The sequence below is a fragment of the Oryzias latipes genome, chromosome 14 (assembly GCF_002234675.1).
Source record: "Oryzias latipes chromosome 14, ASM223467v1".
NCBI classification, from domain to species: Eukaryota; Metazoa; Chordata; class Actinopteri; order Beloniformes; family Adrianichthyidae; genus Oryzias; species Oryzias latipes.
In genome coordinates this window covers 24,699,561-24,716,307 of record NC_019872.2, presented here as the reverse complement: position 1 = coordinate 24,716,307, position 16,747 = coordinate 24,699,561, and the positions used below count along the sequence as shown (strand labels likewise).

Genomic DNA, 16,747 nt, shown 5'->3' with positions numbered 1-16,747 from the left:
TATTAAAGTTTGTTCTAAAATAACTAGCAGCCAAGGTAAGAATTTAAACTGGGGGGGGTTGAAAAAACAATGTAAACAGAAACACGCCCTATCCTCCACTCGACAGTACGGACACTCTGATGATGAATTAAGTTATTAATTTTTATTTGTTGTGTTGGACTGTTAGTTGTTACTTTACCTTTTTTTCTTGTTCTATGCTGACATCTGTGTAACAAAAATATCAGAAATGGATTCTGTCTTCCACTCGTTTTGTGGAAAAATACAAAATTTCATCTTAAAAAAAAATGGGTCTGGGTTCTTATGGGTTAACCAACGCAAACACACACAACAGCTCTCATCTTTACCCCTCATCCAAATACAATTTTACAAGACACAATCAAAACACTTATAAATATATTTAAATTATATTTAAATATCCTAACAAGGAAAAGAAAAGGGAAATAAAGTCATTCCAATTATTTAGGGTAATGGAAAGAACAAAAACAAGTAGTTTTGAATAAACTCTTCAAAATAAATTCAGTCAGAGAAAGTAAAAGAATGTAAAATAACATACAGAGGCATAATGAAGATTATTCCATTCTTTGGGAGCGCGAACACTAAAAGCGTATTTTCCTGAACTTCTATAAAATCTGGGGATGTGAAAATAAATTGGTATGAGAGACGTTGTGCTGTGAACTCAATGTAACTAAGTTTTGCTTTAGTTATGGAAAAAATCTGATATGAATGCAAATAAAAATTGAATTGTAAATAATTATATTGTCTTTTAGATGACGTGAGAACCAACCCAGCTGCTGGTACATTCTGCAGTGGTGTGTCATAAATAGGTTTAATTATTACTGAGAAACTAAATGGAAATTGTAATTTTATATATTTATCTGCCAATTGAATTGTGGTGCAACTAAGAATACAAACAAGGATTTTTTTTAAATCTACATAACAGCTAATGCACTTGTCTTTCATCAAAACTCAAAGTAAACAAAGTAGTTTGGCTTTGTAAAACAATACTAGGAATGCCGTTTTTTGACTTTATTTAGTTTATAATTTAAATCTCAAGGATTATAAGAAGATTTAAGCTTGTTCAAAGAAACTGCTTTGGCTGCATCAATCATAACTCAAGAGAAAAAAGAAAAAAAAGAATAAACGACACGTGAACTGACTGTGTGTGTGTGGGGGAGTACTGCTGCTTTAAGTGAAGAGAACATTAACAAAAAAAAAAAGACATTTCAAGGATTCAAACACACTTTTATTCCGGTGGCAGAAGAAATGAAACCTAACCGTAAAACGAGAGTAGCCATCCGGAATTCCTAACAAAGCCCCCTTTATGTGCTATGCTGTTAGCATCAGTAGCTAGCATCAGTAGCTACCATCAGCCTGAACTTGGAGCGTTTTTTTAAGTACTCACACACAAAACTGGCTTATTTGAATAACGACTATGGCGACTTTAATCCCTGTCGTTATTTGTGTTTCTTACAAAAATTGTCAGCAGTTGAGAATCTCGACGACACACACATCATGATGATAATTCTGTTACTCTAAAAATGCATGCATCGTGCCTAAATTTTACTAGCTTGAGGTTAGCGAACATTTTTCACCACAGATTAGGAAGAACCTAAAATGTTTAAATAACTATAGATAAATTCACAACACTTACCGTGAGGGAAATATCGCGTGAAAACTTAGCAGTTAGCTTTTCTTGTGAAACTCATGTTACTTTACGGAAATGAAGGCGAGGTGAACGTACGCAGAGAAATACCATGCGTGATGATGAGAGAGTTCTTCTTCTGCTGCTTTGAGTTTATCAAGCATGATGTCGCCCCCTGTAGTCTAGAGGGGATCATTACATGCAATGTCATGATCACAAGCCAATAATTTTCAATCCAACATAGATAGATAGATAGATAGATAGATAGATAGATAGATAGATAGATAGATAGATAGATAGATAGATAGATAGATAGATAGATAGATAGATAGATAGATAGATAGATAGATAGATAGATAGATAGATAGATAGATAGATAGATAGATAGATAGATAGATAGATCAAATTAACACATTTTTACATTATTTTCAAACAAAAAACATAGTTTTTAGAAAATATATCAGGAGAAAACAAAGACATCCCTATTTGAATATTCTGAGGAAAATATAAATTCATAATCCATTAAGAAATAGCTGATGTAAATGTTTAGCGTTGAGTAAAACAGAGTTGAAGGAAGAAAAAAAACATACCCCAACACTAATATCAGTTGCTATACAGTGATTCAACTGAAACCACAGCATATTATGCTCCACATAACTATTAATATTTAATTGATGGAATTTTTGGCCATGACTCAAATGCTTAATATTTATGTTGCACATATACAGACTCTTTTTTTTTAATATATGTTCTTTTTACAGCGAAACCAAATACAGGTATAGCCAAAATATGTCAAGTCAAACATATTTTACTTGCAAAGTGTTACACATCAAGATGCTGATTAGACGGCATGATTATTGTATAGGTGTGCCTTGGACTGGCCACAATAAAACATACACCTGCCCATAACATAACTCCACCGCCACCATGAGCCACTTGACAACCTGATCTTCTGCATGCGAAGTAGATGTGTTGCACAGCATAACGAAAATGGTGGACACACCAGATACTAGATATAGCCTACTGGGTAGGGTCTACTATAACTCAGCAAAGGAGAAGTGCTCAGTAATTCACATTTAGAATTTTGGACAATTGTGAACAATGTTTTAGATAAATTGTCATCATGTTTTAGATCTTTTAGTACATCTCGTGACAAATCGGAGCAAAAACGAAAATGTTGCGTTTATGTTTTTGTTCAGTGTGTAAAAGACACAAATGACCTTTCTTTTTTCTTTTAGGAAATAACAGACATTAGTTATGTGAATGAAGACCATTATTGACCTCAAACTATTCATTTCTGAGTTTAAAGTCATCCCTCTGCCTGACCAGACTGTGGAAGACATTGTTGGAATAAAGGAAAAAGTTTTTGTTTCGCTCCAGGTCCTGAGCGTTCATGATACGAACCACCAAAGCCTCCTGGATGGCTTGAGACTCGCATGGGTGATGCTGCACGCTGTGACTAATGTTCCTTTGAGGCTCAATGATCAACAGACCAAGGTTGTTCTTGTTTTCTTCACTTTTGTAAACTGCAGACGTTTCCCGGCTGTTTCCTGGTCCTTCAGCGGTATTTCTGCTCATTGTTGGGACAGTGTTTCCTAAAGTTTCAACAAAGCTGTCTGTGTCATACCTTCTGTTTTCTGTCACATTGATTCTTCCAGAATCATTGACTGCTCTAGCTGGAGTTACCAGACTGCAACCGAGGCTGTTGGTTGCGTTTGTAGGTTTGGTTCCGGTGCCTGCTTTGGTTGAGGGTTTTTCTATTGGCGAAGCTGCAACTTCTTGGATGTTTGTGCGCAGATAGGACGTGTACTTCTTTATCAGATGATTTAAGCCTGTTTCGTAGGACAAACGCAATGACTCTGCTGATCCTAAAGCCACAGACTGAAGACGTATCTGTTGGAGGAGGAATAAATGTGGTTTTTAGATCACTATTGTTCAGATATTTTCAAAGGTTTCCCAAATTTTCACAAACATCTTTCAAGATTCTGCAAAGAAACACATTTGTGGTTGAAAAACAGCAGTCTTATGGAAGTTTTAAAACAATTCAGACATAAAACTACAGTATAAAAAAATGTCTTTTTAGCATTTTTTATTTATCTTTTGACATTTTACCCAGATTTTTTCTATGTTAAAGGAAAAACACAAAAAATGGGTTGATGGGTTAAATCTTGTCCTTCTTTTGAAAGCTCACTTTTTTTTATTCTATTACTCTGCTATCCTCACGTTTTTTTAAATTAATCTGACAGGTCTGTTATGGCTGAGACTGTCGTATTGTTGTTTTTTTTGGTTCTTTTGGAGTGTTTTGGGGTTTTCCTTTGTTTTTCTGCTAAAGTGGTATGTTTTCTGTCAGTCTTTGTTTACTGTATAATCTGTGTTTGCAGATTATTGCCAAATTATCCGGAGCTCCTGATTGGAGGACGACCTCCACCTACAGTACATACAGTATCAACAAAGTACAGAGCTGTACTTTGTTTGACTGATAGAGGCTTTGATTCTTGTATTTTTGTATACTTTTGAGTTTTTCTGTTAATAAATGGAATAAATCACTAGCATTTTTTTAGCGTGGGTTTGTTTGTGAGGATTTTTGAGTCGTTGGAGTATTTAATTTGTTCCTTTTACCTTTATGTTGCATCTTTTTACAAGCCCTGATTCAGAGGTGTAACAAGTCTGAGTATATTTTTAAGAAATATACTCTCTGGAGTCTGAGTCTCTGGAGCTCAAATATTCACTTTTCTGGTCCTCATTTAATTTTTTAGGACAGACATTGGGCAGATAGACAAGATTCAGAGCCTTCTGTGAACTTGAACCCTTTTGTGCATGTGGGGCTGACCTGGTGGATCCTTATGTGCAGATGAAACGCAGCTCCAGTCAGCCACTGCTGCATGGATTTGGTGCTCATCCTCTTCTTGGTAGTCATCCTCTCATAGTGATCCAGCAGCTCTCGTTCCAGCCAGTTATCATAGAGCTCTGTGGTCTCTGCCATCTCATCCTGATTGTTAGCAACACCAGGGATGATGCTGAGGTATCTGTGGATTATCCAGCCGATCCTAGAAGATGTGCTGATGCCCAAACTTTTCTTAGCTACGGATCTCTGAGTTGGTAGATCAGCCGCTGCTGGTGACTGTGCTCTGACCTGACAGGCACAAGAGAAGCTGTGATGAATGAAATGACTTTTATAACTTTTGCAGAGAACTCTGCTGGAAATTATTTCACCTACTTGCTGTGCAACCACGTCAAAAAGCATGGAGAGCGCCAAAGCAACAACCCCTACTCCTCCATAAGTGACCCTGCTGCCCCCTACCTCTGCAGTCAGATTGAGCCTGAATGCCGTCTGCTGCTCTGGGCTCATGCCCCGCTGTAGGAAATCAAAGTGATGCTGCAGCGCAGCATTGGAATCCAGTGACAGGAAGGAGGTGAGGACAGGATCCAGGGAGATTTCAGGGAGGATGTTTGCGTCACGAGCTGCAAAGAACAGCTCCTGCACGATGGCTGGAGAGGGCAGGCAGAGCATGCGACCCAGCAGGATCATGGTTAGTTCTGACTGTGAAATCAGAGCATGCACTGAGGGTTATCTGTGTTGATTTGCCCCTGCAGGAAGATGTTATCAGAGGCAGAAGTTATTATGGGAACACAGAGGACACTTGCAGCCCTGTTTTCATGTAAGTCAGGAGGTAGAGTTTGTGTTCAATTACAAAAATATAACTAAAGTTGAGATCAGCACAGCAACACAAAAGTATTTTATTGTGAAGTAAGTTGCCGGTGTTTTAATCATATCATTGAGGTTTAAGAGAAGAAACTGTCATGAAAAACGTTGTCTTTGTTCCAAACATTATTTTAAACAAGAAAGTTAGGACTAAAGTAAATAGTTTGAACAACAAAAAACAATCAGGTTAGTTCTAGTGTGTAAGAAATCTGGGTTTGTTGCTTTATAGATTAATCAGCAAGATTTAATTGTACGATCAAAACAAGCATTGGCTTGTACTGCTGCGTGAGAAGGCGCATTGCACTTCAAGCATGAAAATGTGTTTGCCTTTCCGCAAACACACGCTGATCTTTGTACATGCAAACAGGTCCTATCAGTTCTTTGTGTGATTACCTGTCCACTTCAGCAGCCACAATTTCATCAAGCAAGCCTGTGAAGAGAACAATGACTTCAGCTAAATTCCCTTTGACCTTGTGTATATTCTGTATATCAACATCTTCTTTCCAGTTGTAATTTAGTGTGAAATTTGTTGCATACAAGTAAATTTATTCTGTCTTCTAGCCTCATGCACAATAACGAAGCTACAAGGGGTGTAACAATTAAGTAACTTAATCGAATCCATTTATATTAATCCATTTATCCATTTATGTATCACAGTGGACAACATACATATGATGGCAGCAAAAAAGGATCAAGCCGTCATTACAATCCAATAAGGATTTGAATTTATCAAACACAGTGTTCTAGAATGTTCTAAAAATGTTCCCTTTGTGTTATTTTAATGTTTAAGAAACAACAGTGGGCTGAACTTTAGGAAACTAAAATGCGAATGGATTTGACATTGATTCTTGTTTACTTGTTTGTTTGTGCACATATTTAATTTACACTTATCTTGCACGAAATACAAGGAATCTGGGAAACTTCACGTTCACTGTTCAGTACCAGGTATTTCACTCTGGGTCACACTGATTGAAGTTTTGGCTGAAGATGTCCTGGATCGATTTTAGGTCAGTGAATCAGATCGTTTAAAACATACTAATAAAATTAATTGTATAATTACAATTTGATCAAATCGTTGAGATGAATAGTTGCACCCCTGGAAGTGAAGGGGAAGCTGCACATGAAATGATGAAAAAAAATGAGGATGTAATTACTTGGTTTGGTCACTAGGTGAAGTATGGTGCTGAGTGATTGTAGGTTGGAAATCTGGAATTCACAGCTGTTCCAGCTGTGTTTGTAAGTTCTGTTGTTCCTTTTACTTTAACAGAACTGCACTAAAACTCAAATACGGCTACACTGCTGCAGCCCATAAACAAAAAGTGCACAGGAATCTCATATTTGAGTCAAGACATGTCAATTTGGTGTTTTGATTTTAAGAAATATGATCCAGAAGGTTCTTTACAGTCACCACATCTGATTAGTGGCCAAAGAAAACAGACGGCGGGCTCCAGATATGAGGGAATGAGTCTGTCAGATATTTCAGAACTACAGGGAAAAGATGTTAATATCAACATGATATAGGCATCATGAGTCCGGAGTTATCACCTCTGTAAATGGGCAGAGCAGAATGTCAGAATGTATGATTGACATTTGAGTTGTCCATCTTTATATTCATTCTACCCAGTTAAAGGATGTTCTAAGGCAGGGAAAGATTATCTGCTCAACATCATTTAACAAACGGTTTTATTCAGTCTGTTGTGGTCCCACAGCTGTAGTAACAATGCATCTGTAGGATGATAATCAAGCCTGTGTCACAACTTTTAGGGTTTTATTTTGTAAAAGAATACAACACAGAAACAGATAGGACATAATTAGGCATCAGAAAAACATGTGAACAAAACAGCGGCCTCAAACCTCAAAACGGACCAAATAAAAGATTCTGTCCCTAAAAAACAGGATAGTCTCTCTACAGATCATGTCATTTGGTTTCCATAGTAACATAGATGACACAAATACTTAATTCTATAGTCACTCTAACCTTTTTGCATATTTTACTGCATCTGAAAAACTGTTGTGGGTTTTCATTAAAGGGATAAAGTCTCAATTTAAAAAAAAAGAAGTATTTTTTGCTAAATTAGTTTTGAAGCAAATACATCTCCTCTTTCAAAGAAAATGCACTTCTATGTAATGAGAAAACCTATTATTTACCTTTAGAATGGGTTAAAAAGACAATAGAGAAAAGAATAAAAGTGTTCTCCCATCTGAATTTCAAGTTCTTACTGAAGACTTCTAATCCAGCAGGAATGGTAGATAAGGGTGTGAGAAACAGACACGTTGGCATCTTTCCTTATTTAGGAAGTGAGGTTTGCAGACATGTTCACCTATAAAACCCACCAGTCCTCTTGCTCATGCATTACGTCAAGGTCCCATAATTTCACTCAATTTTGGTGCATAAGGTCAAACAGATATGTGAAAAATAAAGACGCTAAAGTTATGTTATTGCATTCCTTTTAAAAGTCATGTTAGATGATTAACTTTGCAGAGACAACATTGTGTCCTCATGTTTGAGGTTCAAAACAAATTATTTGTTCTCCAAACCAGCAGTTTGGCCCTACAATTATTTAGTGATCCATGTAGTTCAGTTATTGTGTCTGTGTCAGCTCGGAGTGTAAATTATGGAAAAAGAAAAAAAAAAGATATGTTTTGACTGTAGGTTTCGCAGACAGACAAAAGAAACACTTTTTTCCTTAAGTTAATAACAATTTTAATATATTTTTAATCAGTTTAAACATTATTACAACTTTAGGGTAAAGATCTTATTTTCTTTTGGATTTATTAAAGACATTTATTAAGACATGTTAAATTTGTGCGATTCGAGGGATTGAAACTACACACTTCGCTTTAGGCACGTCTGCAGCTTCCCCTGATCCTTAGCAAGGTTAAAATAAATGATTTACCATGCATTTACATTATTTGGGTAATCATGTTTAGTATTCTTCTCCCTCATCTTCATCCTCCAGACTATCAGCTCCAACCTCCTCGTAATCCTTCTCCAGAGCGGCCATATCCTCCCTGGCCTCAGAGAACTCTCCTTCCTCCATTCCTTCCCCCACGTACCAGTGAACAAAGGCCCGCTTGGCGTACATCAGGTCGAACTTGTGGTCCAGACGAGCCCAGGCCTCTGCAATAGCAGTGGTGTTGCTCAGCATGCACACAGCTCTCTGCACCTTGGCCAGGTCTCCACCAGGAACTACAGTTGGAGGCTGGTAGTTGATGCCCACCTTGAAACCAGTGGGACACCAGTCTACAAACTGGATGGAGCGCTTGGTTTTGATGGTGGCGATGGCAGCGTTTACATCTTTGGGCACCACATCCCCACGATACAGAAGGCAGCAGGCCATGTACTTGCCATGGCGGGGATCACACTTCACCATCTGATTGGCTGGCTCAAAGCAGGCGTTGGTGATCTCAGAGACTGATAGCTGCTCGTGGTAAGCTTTCTCTGCAGAGATGACGGGGGCGTAGGTGGCCAGGGGAAAGTGGATACGAGGATATGGCACCAAGTTGGTCTGGAACTCTGTCAGATCGACATTGAGGGCGCCATCAAAACGGAGAGAAGCTGTGATGGAGGACACGATCTGGCTGATCAGCCTGTTCAGGTTGGTGTAGGAGGGACGCTCGATGTCCAGGTTTCTGCGGCAGATGTCATAGATGGCCTCATTGTCCACCATGAAGGCACAGTCAGAGTGCTCCAGGGTGGTGTGGGTGGTCAAGATGGAGTTGTACGGCTCCACCACAGCAGTGGACACCTGGGGAGCCGGGTAGATGGAGAACTCCAGCTTGGACTTCTTGCCGTAGTCCACAGACAGACGCTCCATCAGAAGAGAGGTGAAACCAGAGCCGGTGCCTCCACCGAAGCTGTGGAACACCAGGAAGCCCTGGAGACCAGTGCACTGGTCCGCCTGAAGACACACGTGGAAACAAATATTATCTGCTGGTGTCTCAACACAATGCGTTTCTTTTTCTTTGTTTTTTTAAAGAAAGAGACTATTGAAACATTATTTTCTAAGTGTAACCAGTGCTGAACCTTTTCATTGGCTGCACGGACCCAGAGGTCTGGTTACATTAATATGTGCAAATAACAACATTTGGCCTTGGACACACTTAAAATACATGCAGGTAATGCATCAATGTGCATCTTTGCTGCACGTAACATGAATTTTCATCAGTCTTTGTGCTTGGTCTTACGTAAATACGAGTGACTAACAACCTTTTTATATTCTCTTCAAAAGGGTTTACCCACCAGTTTGCGGATCCTGTCCAGAACCACGTCAATAAGCTCCTTGCCGATGGTGTAGTGTCCACGGGCGTAGTTGTTGGCGGCATCCTCCTTCCCAGTAATCAGCTGCTCTGGATGGAACAGCTGCCGGTAGGTCCCAGTGCGCACCTCATCTGAGACAAACCGGATCACATTGAAACACTGGTTTACACAAACTCCATAATCTGTCCAATTTTGTTTCATCAGTTAAGTGATGCTAACCGATAACTGTGGGCTCCAGGTCAATAAAGATGGCCCTGGGACTGTGCTTTCCTGCTCCTGTCTCACTGAAGAAGGTATTGAAAGAATCGTCTCCTCTTCCAATGGTCTTGTCACTGGGCATCTGCCCATCAGGCTGGATCCCATGTTCCAGACAGTAAAGTTCCCAGCAGGCATTGCCAATCTGGACACCAGCCTGACCGACGTGCACAGAGATACACTCACGCTGGAGGAAAAGCAAATATATTGTTAGTGACACTTGTATTGCTTGGTGACGAAAAATAAAGGTTAGCCTTGAAGGAGAAATGTCTATTTTTATCCATCATGAGGGCTGAGCCACATGATAAGATAAAAAGCTCTTTTGTGGAGGATCACTCAGCCAGAGCTAAAACTTCAGAAGCTATTATGCATTTCTGATCACAATATAATGGGTTTAACAAATATTAGAGAACATTGTGCTACAGAAGATGAGAAACAAATCCCCGGGCTGAAAGACTCCCACATGAAAGGCAGGAGGCTTCAAACACCTGACAAGCTTCATGTCAAGCAGTCAGCTTGGAGTAAAAAAAAACAACAACAAAAGAATGGGCTGCGGTTTCATGAAAACAGCGGTGGTCTGACACAAAAAAAGTCCCAAAACAGAAGCACCTGAAGTCCACTGTGCACAAAGGGACAAAAACCAACAAACAAAGGCTGGTCTGTGGCTTCATAGAACTTCTGCAAAACTTTTTTTTTTTTTTACTGCAGTATTAGACTGGCAAACTTCCTTTAAATTAAGCCACATAATTTTAAAACACTTTGTTTTACACTTACTGTTTTAAATAAAACTTTTCATCTATGGTTTATTATCAACAAAGCCAAAAAGGGTTTGACAACTTACCATATTTTCGGAATTGTAGTTTTCTTCTTTATCAAATGGGAATTATAATTTTTTTAAAAAAGACACCTTGCTGGTTTTCACTTGTCGATCGTAATGAATCTTGTGCAAAAGTGAAACGTGGGCGTTCCTCTCCTTGGCGGAGATTTTATAGTATTCCTTAGGTGTTCTTCCTTCCCATTGGTCGAATCTCACACGAGCTTAACGCTCATTGGTTAATTTCAGGTTGTTGACCCCCGCTAACGTCACACGGAAGTGAAGCTGTCAGACTGACAGTTCTGCCACAGAGAAGTTAAAAACTCAAAAAGAAACTTTTTAGAGATTAAATAAAGGCTGTTTTGGCAGCTGTTTTGAACTGAAAGAGAGAACAAGTTGACAAATTTCTAAGGGAACATTTTTATAGAGTAAAAGTCATTCACATTCGTTTTTAATTAGCATAAATAGCTAAATACTTCAAATATCATAAAAGTGACCAACATTAAAAGGAAAATGACCTTTTCCCCAAGGAGGTATTTTCTTTTTTTTACAAGTACAGGTAAAATCCCCAAAGTCATGTTTGAAATATAGTGTTATTCAGAAATAATTCTAATTTCTGAGAAATCTACTTAGTAATCACAAACTTTAACTTAATTAGTTTTAAAAAATAGGTCAGTAAACAGGAACGTGTTTAAATGTGAAATAAAGAAAAGGGATCACTTGGAAAATGAGAAAACGGAAGAGTTTAAAAATAAAAACTTATCAGTTGTAGATTATGGCTTCCTCATCAGTAAAGAAAAATATAAAGCAGTGGATTTATTGGCATGTTGCATTTTGTAGCTGAGAAAATGTAGTCTGCAAAGAATGAGATGATTTTATTCTTCTTTATTAAAGCAGTTCTATGTTTTGAAGAGACGTTTTTACTGCAGGACCATCTGCCTCCTTTCATGCTGACTGGCTTTCATGTGGGATAGCATTGTTTTAGTAGAGATGTTGGCCTGTTTTTGATCTGCTTTGGCTTTATAGAATTTTGCAACAATACCTTGTTGAAAGAACTCATTGTGTGGTGCAATATGCTTTTAAATTGGAATAAAGAGTTTTATGTGAAAGCATCTTGCAAAAGGTTTGCAGTACTCCTGATCTACCTCCCTGCTTGATGTTCTGCTATGTTTTCCATACTTGCTGCTTATCACTTGGGTCAGTGTGTTCAGTCAATCAGAACCTGGAATCAGAGGGATGGCAGGAAAACAAGAAGGCAGGAGAGGTCCAGGCCAGGGGCTGGAGCCACTACAATCTGTTTTCATCATTTAGGAACTACAAACAGGTTCAAACATGCTCTTACAATAGTAGGATCTGATTTACAGAAGCACAGCAAAACCTGTTATCAGTTCCTTTTTATGAATAACACAAGGGAAAAGTCAAACTCCAATGGTTGGATTATCCTTGATCCCAAAACCTGATCTCTAAACTCTTTCGTTTTCCAAAAAACGTAAAATAGTACATTTTAGAAATTCTACTGTTGATAAACTGTTTGTGGTCCCCAATAATTTCACAAACATAAATATCAGATTAGTTAGTGAGTTTGAAAAATATTAGTTTATAGTGTTAATTTTTCAACAGTGTGACCTGCAAAACAGATTATAATCACAGGCGTCTGCAGCTTTAACTCCTCTTGAAAGGTTATGATCTATTTAGATTAAAAATGTTCAGCTTGCTTGTACAAAACTAAAGTTACGAAAGAAGAAAGTTTCTAACAGTCTTTTCCACATACTTTGTCAGAAAACCTCATAAACCCATCATTATGACACGCAGTTCAGAGCTGACCATCTCCAGATAATCTCAGTGAATGTCAGAAATTACCGGTACTTCTCATGAATTACAAATGAAGTTACCAAGTTCCGGCTTCTCTCTATGAAAACATTTGGTTATTCTCAGGGTTGTAGACAGAACTAGTTTGTTTACCGTCAAAGTTTAAATGGATGAATCACCAGTATTGAGTAGAAAATAACGCAACACATAAGACTTCTCCAGATAGGACATTGGAAGACTTTATTTTATTTACGAGACTAACCAATGTCCTTATTAACTTAAGCAGCCAGTTATCAAATGTCAGAACTCCTACAACTTCTGGTTTCTGACCTCCTTTCTCTGTTAGTGATCAGACGTTTTGTAAGTCTTGGTACCAAATCGTGTTTTTTTTTTTTTAATTGTAAGACTTTTACAAAAAATTAAATAAATGTCTTAATTCATTAAAGGTGTTGAGCACACATAACTTGTCAAAATCGTAACTAAACACCTTTTTGTTTTTTTGTTACAATATTTTGTGTTGCAATTCAGCAGAGGATATAATTGGAATTTTAACTAATTTTGGAACAAGTTTGGTAAAAAAATAAAAACAGCACTCTTGAAAAATGAAGAATTAATCTCAATTAAATAACCAAACAGACAGTATTTGACAGACAACACTTTTTATTCTACTTGTGTTTGACTCAGATTAATTGACACCAATATAAGCCTACCGTGAGAATTCCTGAAAGCTTCATGCCAAAAGTGGATGCTTTTATTTTTAAGCTTAACATGTGCTTGAAAAACATTAAACATAATTTAATCAGACCAATTTCTCCTCTTTCCCTCTAATATTCTTCTCCTTCCTCCTCTCCTTCTCCTTCAATGGAGTCGACTCCAACCTCCTCGTAATCCTTCTCCAGAGCGGCCATATCCTCCCTGGCCTCAGAGAACTCTCCTTCCTCCATTCCTTCCCCCACGTACCAGTGAACAAAGGCCCGCTTGGCATACATCAGGTCGAACTTGTGGTCCAGACGAGCCCAGGCCTCTGCAATAGCAGTGGTGTTGCTCAGCATGCACACAGCTCTCTGCACCTTGGCCAGGTCTCCACCAGGAACGACAGTTGGAGGCTGGTAGTTGATGCCCACCTTGAAACCAGTGGGACACCAGTCTACAAACTGGATGGAGCGCTTGGTTTTGATGGTGGCGATGGCAGCGTTTACATCTTTGGGCACCACATCCCCACGATACAGAAGGCAGCAGGCCATGTACTTGCCATGGCGGGGATCACACTTCACCATCTGATTGGCTGGCTCAAAGCAGGCGTTGGTGATCTCAGAGACTGATAGCTGCTCGTGATAAGCTTTCTCTGCAGAGATGACGGGGGCGTAGGTGGCCAGGGGAAAGTGGATACGAGGATATGGCACCAAGTTGGTCTGGAACTCTGTCAGATCGACATTGAGGGCGCCATCAAAACGGAGAGAAGCTGTGATGGAGGACACGATCTGGCTGATCAGCCTGTTCAGGTTGGTGTAGGAGGGACGCTCGATGTCCAGGTTTCTGCGGCAGATGTCATAGATGGCCTCATTGTCCACCATGAAGGCACAGTCAGAGTGCTCCAGGGTGGTGTGGGTAGTCAAGATGGAGTTGTACGGCTCCACCACAGCAGTGGACACCTGGGGAGCCGGGTAGATGGAGAACTCCAGCTTGGACTTCTTGCCGTAGTCCACAGACAGACGCTCCATCAGAAGAGAGGTGAAACCAGAGCCGGTGCCTCCACCGAAGCTGTGGAACACCAGGAAGCCCTGGAGACCAGTGCACTGGTCCGCCTGAAGACACACGTGGAAACAAATATTATCTGCTGGTGTCTCAACACAATATCTGCAATACATTAAAACAGTTTACCCACCAGTTTGCGGATCCTGTCCAGAACCAGGTCGATGATCTCCTTGCCGATGGTGTAGTGTCCACGGGCGTAGTTGTTGGCGGCATCCTCCTTCCCAGTGATCAGCTGCTCAGGGTGGAACAGCTGCCGGTAGGTCCCAGTGCGCACCTCATCTGAGAAGAACAAGAGAGATTGAAAAACGTGTTTCTCCAATCTGATAAGCTGTCCCATTACATTTCTTTAGGAAGTGATGCTAACCGATAACTGTGGGCTCCAGGTCAACAAAGACGGCCCTGGGAACATGCTTTCCTGCTCCTGTCTCACTGAAGAAGGTATTGAAAGAATCGTCTCCTCCTCCAATGGTCTTGTCACTGGGCATCTGCCCATCAGGCTGGATCCCATGTTCCAGACAGTAAAGTTCCCAGCAGGCATTACCAATCTGGACACCAGCCTGACCGACGTGCACAGAGATACACTCACGCTGGAGAGGGAAAAAAAAATAATGGGGAAAATAATGTGAATTAGGAAACAATGATAAGGCATTATATGATGTTACACATAATTATATAAATATATGTTAAACATGCTATAAGTCTTTGCTCTTTAAAAAAAAACCCAAATAAATTTATATCTTGAGATCTATCAGGATTTCTAAGCAAAAATAAAAAAAGGAAAAGTCTTACTCTGCTTCACCCTTTGAGTGATGACCTTACGGGGACGGAAGTCAGTTGCTAGGCAACAAGTTCCCGACATTGACTCATCTAAATCTTATATTCAATCGATTAAACTTCAATCGTAAAAAAAAAAAATCTAAATGTATTAAGGGAAAGTAAAACTACTAAAATTTAAGGGCACACAACAATTACTCCTACTATTAAAAATAAACCTTTAGTTGTGTTCGGGAACAAACCGGCGGGTTTATTAGTTTATAACCACCCACCTCTTCTCAGCGCCGCCATGCCAACAGTGCATTTTGTCGACGTTCTTTTTCTCAATACATCTTGATATTCGGTGAAGGACATGTTTAGTTTGTAATTCATCCTTCCTTTCTTTATAACCGCAGGCGGGCGGATGAGAGAAGGAAGTAAAATGCCGCAGAGTCTAGGGCAGGGCAGACTGAGACTACTACTTCATTCGCTCTGCCGGACGCGACGTAATGTCGCCTAGAACCGAGCTAGAAGTAGAACGTCTCTGCTTGTGACATTGCAAAAAATAAATAAATAAATTTAAAAAAATTAAACAAATAAATAAATAAAAACCAAGGACCACGATATGGGTGGGTAACGAGCATCTCTAATCTTTCCCTCGGAATCTGTCAAACGTTTAATCTAACGGCTCTTTTCTCGGGATTTAAACATTCCTAAACATCCTACAGTTGTTATCTGTACTTACCATTTTTTCCCCTTAAAGTTATACGAGAGGGAATGTTTCTCGAGAAATAATTCTCACGACTCGACTGTTAAGCGGTCGATGTAAGAGATAATGGCGAGTTGGTCAGACGTCCGTTTCTTTTTATACGCTGAGTAATGGGGTGAGTTGTTCTTTCTCGCTATTGGTGGATTTTCACGTCAGTTGTGCTGCTTTGCAGAAATTGGGCATTTTCTATTGGCTTAAAATCCAAGGGCGGTTGACTCATTACTCCCGCCCCTAAATCTCTGCAAACAAACTGGCGTCTTTTGTCGAGAGGAGAAAACTTGCCTGAATCAAATATTTTGCCTTCGGTCGACAGAAATCTTTACATTGCCATGATTATTTTTTACTTAATTGTAATTGGCTATTGAAAATGTATCTGTATTGTTTTACTAAGTAATTAAACTATTAATTTTGAACAATAGAGGTAATTTATTCTAAGAGCAAATTTACCATTATATCATGATTATACCCATTAATTTCATTTGCATGAGTTATTGCATAATTTAAAAAAAACTTTTATGTAAAGTCATTATTTATATTTATTTTTGAATTATTCACCAATTTATTTGTAAAAACAAAATACCACAGAGCAGTTACGTGTTTTAAAATTTACATTATTCTTTAAACCATTATACCCTTTTCTAGACCATTCTTAACATTGTGTTTAAGATTTTATCCATCAGAAAGAAGGAGAAAAACCCTTAAGATAGTTTCTATTTTCATGATATTTTAAAAGATCTGATCTCAGTCATAACAGTCAGATGAACTTCCAAGATTATTAGTAGTTCAAGTTTTTTTGTAAAGTCTTTCACAATAAATTGGTTGACAAACCTTTCAAAAAAACATATGGCAAATTATTGTTTTTATAGTGCGTCCTACACATTGACGATTTTATTTTAAATTTTTTCCAGATAACAAGGAAAAATCTACTTAAGGAAATCATGAGGTGCTTATTTCCTTTTTTATCTAAAGCAAAAAAGCAAACTGCA

At 38.8% G+C, this 16,747-nt stretch overlaps 4 protein-coding genes across 4 annotated transcripts in view; all 4 read right to left on the bottom strand.

Annotated features, from left to right (window-relative positions):
• The window catches only part of ttc3 (tetratricopeptide repeat domain 3), a 30,198-nt gene extending 28,412 nt beyond the window's left edge, over positions 1-1,786 (bottom strand). The window contains exon 1 of the mRNA XM_011483903.3: positions 1,652-1,786. The gene's annotated coding sequence lies outside the window, so the exon portion shown is untranslated. The remainder of the gene's footprint in view (positions 1-1,651) is intronic.
• A 579-nt stretch (positions 1,787-2,365) lies between these two features.
• On the bottom strand, positions 2,366-5,747 carry LOC105355684. Its single transcript, XM_011483901.3, has 3 exons — positions 4,860-5,747; positions 4,473-4,775; positions 2,366-3,535 (listed from the first exon to the last, which is right to left on the bottom strand). Exons 1-3 carry the CDS (start codon positions 5,169-5,171, stop codon positions 2,930-2,932), a joined length of 1,221 nt encoding a protein of 406 aa, XP_011482203.1. The 5' UTR covers positions 5,172-5,747; the 3' UTR covers positions 2,366-2,929.
• A 1,349-nt stretch (positions 5,748-7,096) lies between these two features.
• Positions 7,097-10,824, bottom strand: LOC101160296 (tubulin alpha-1C chain-like). The gene is made up of 4 exons (XM_023962176.1): positions 10,703-10,824; positions 9,826-10,048; positions 9,589-9,737; positions 7,097-9,247 (listed from the first exon to the last, which is right to left on the bottom strand). The coding sequence occupies exons 1-4, from the start codon at positions 10,703-10,705 to the stop codon at positions 8,273-8,275; spliced, it is 1,350 nt and encodes a 449-aa protein (XP_023817944.1). The 5' UTR covers positions 10,706-10,824; the 3' UTR covers positions 7,097-8,272.
• A 2,302-nt stretch (positions 10,825-13,126) lies between these two features.
• LOC101168810 (tubulin alpha chain) lies at positions 13,127-15,894 on the bottom strand. The gene is made up of 4 exons (XM_020709116.2): positions 15,738-15,894; positions 14,604-14,826; positions 14,370-14,518; positions 13,127-14,289 (listed from the first exon to the last, which is right to left on the bottom strand). The coding sequence occupies exons 1-4, from the start codon at positions 15,738-15,740 to the stop codon at positions 13,309-13,311; spliced, it is 1,356 nt and encodes a 451-aa protein (XP_020564775.1). The 5' UTR covers positions 15,741-15,894; the 3' UTR covers positions 13,127-13,308.
• Positions 15,895-16,747: the final 853 nt, after the last annotated feature.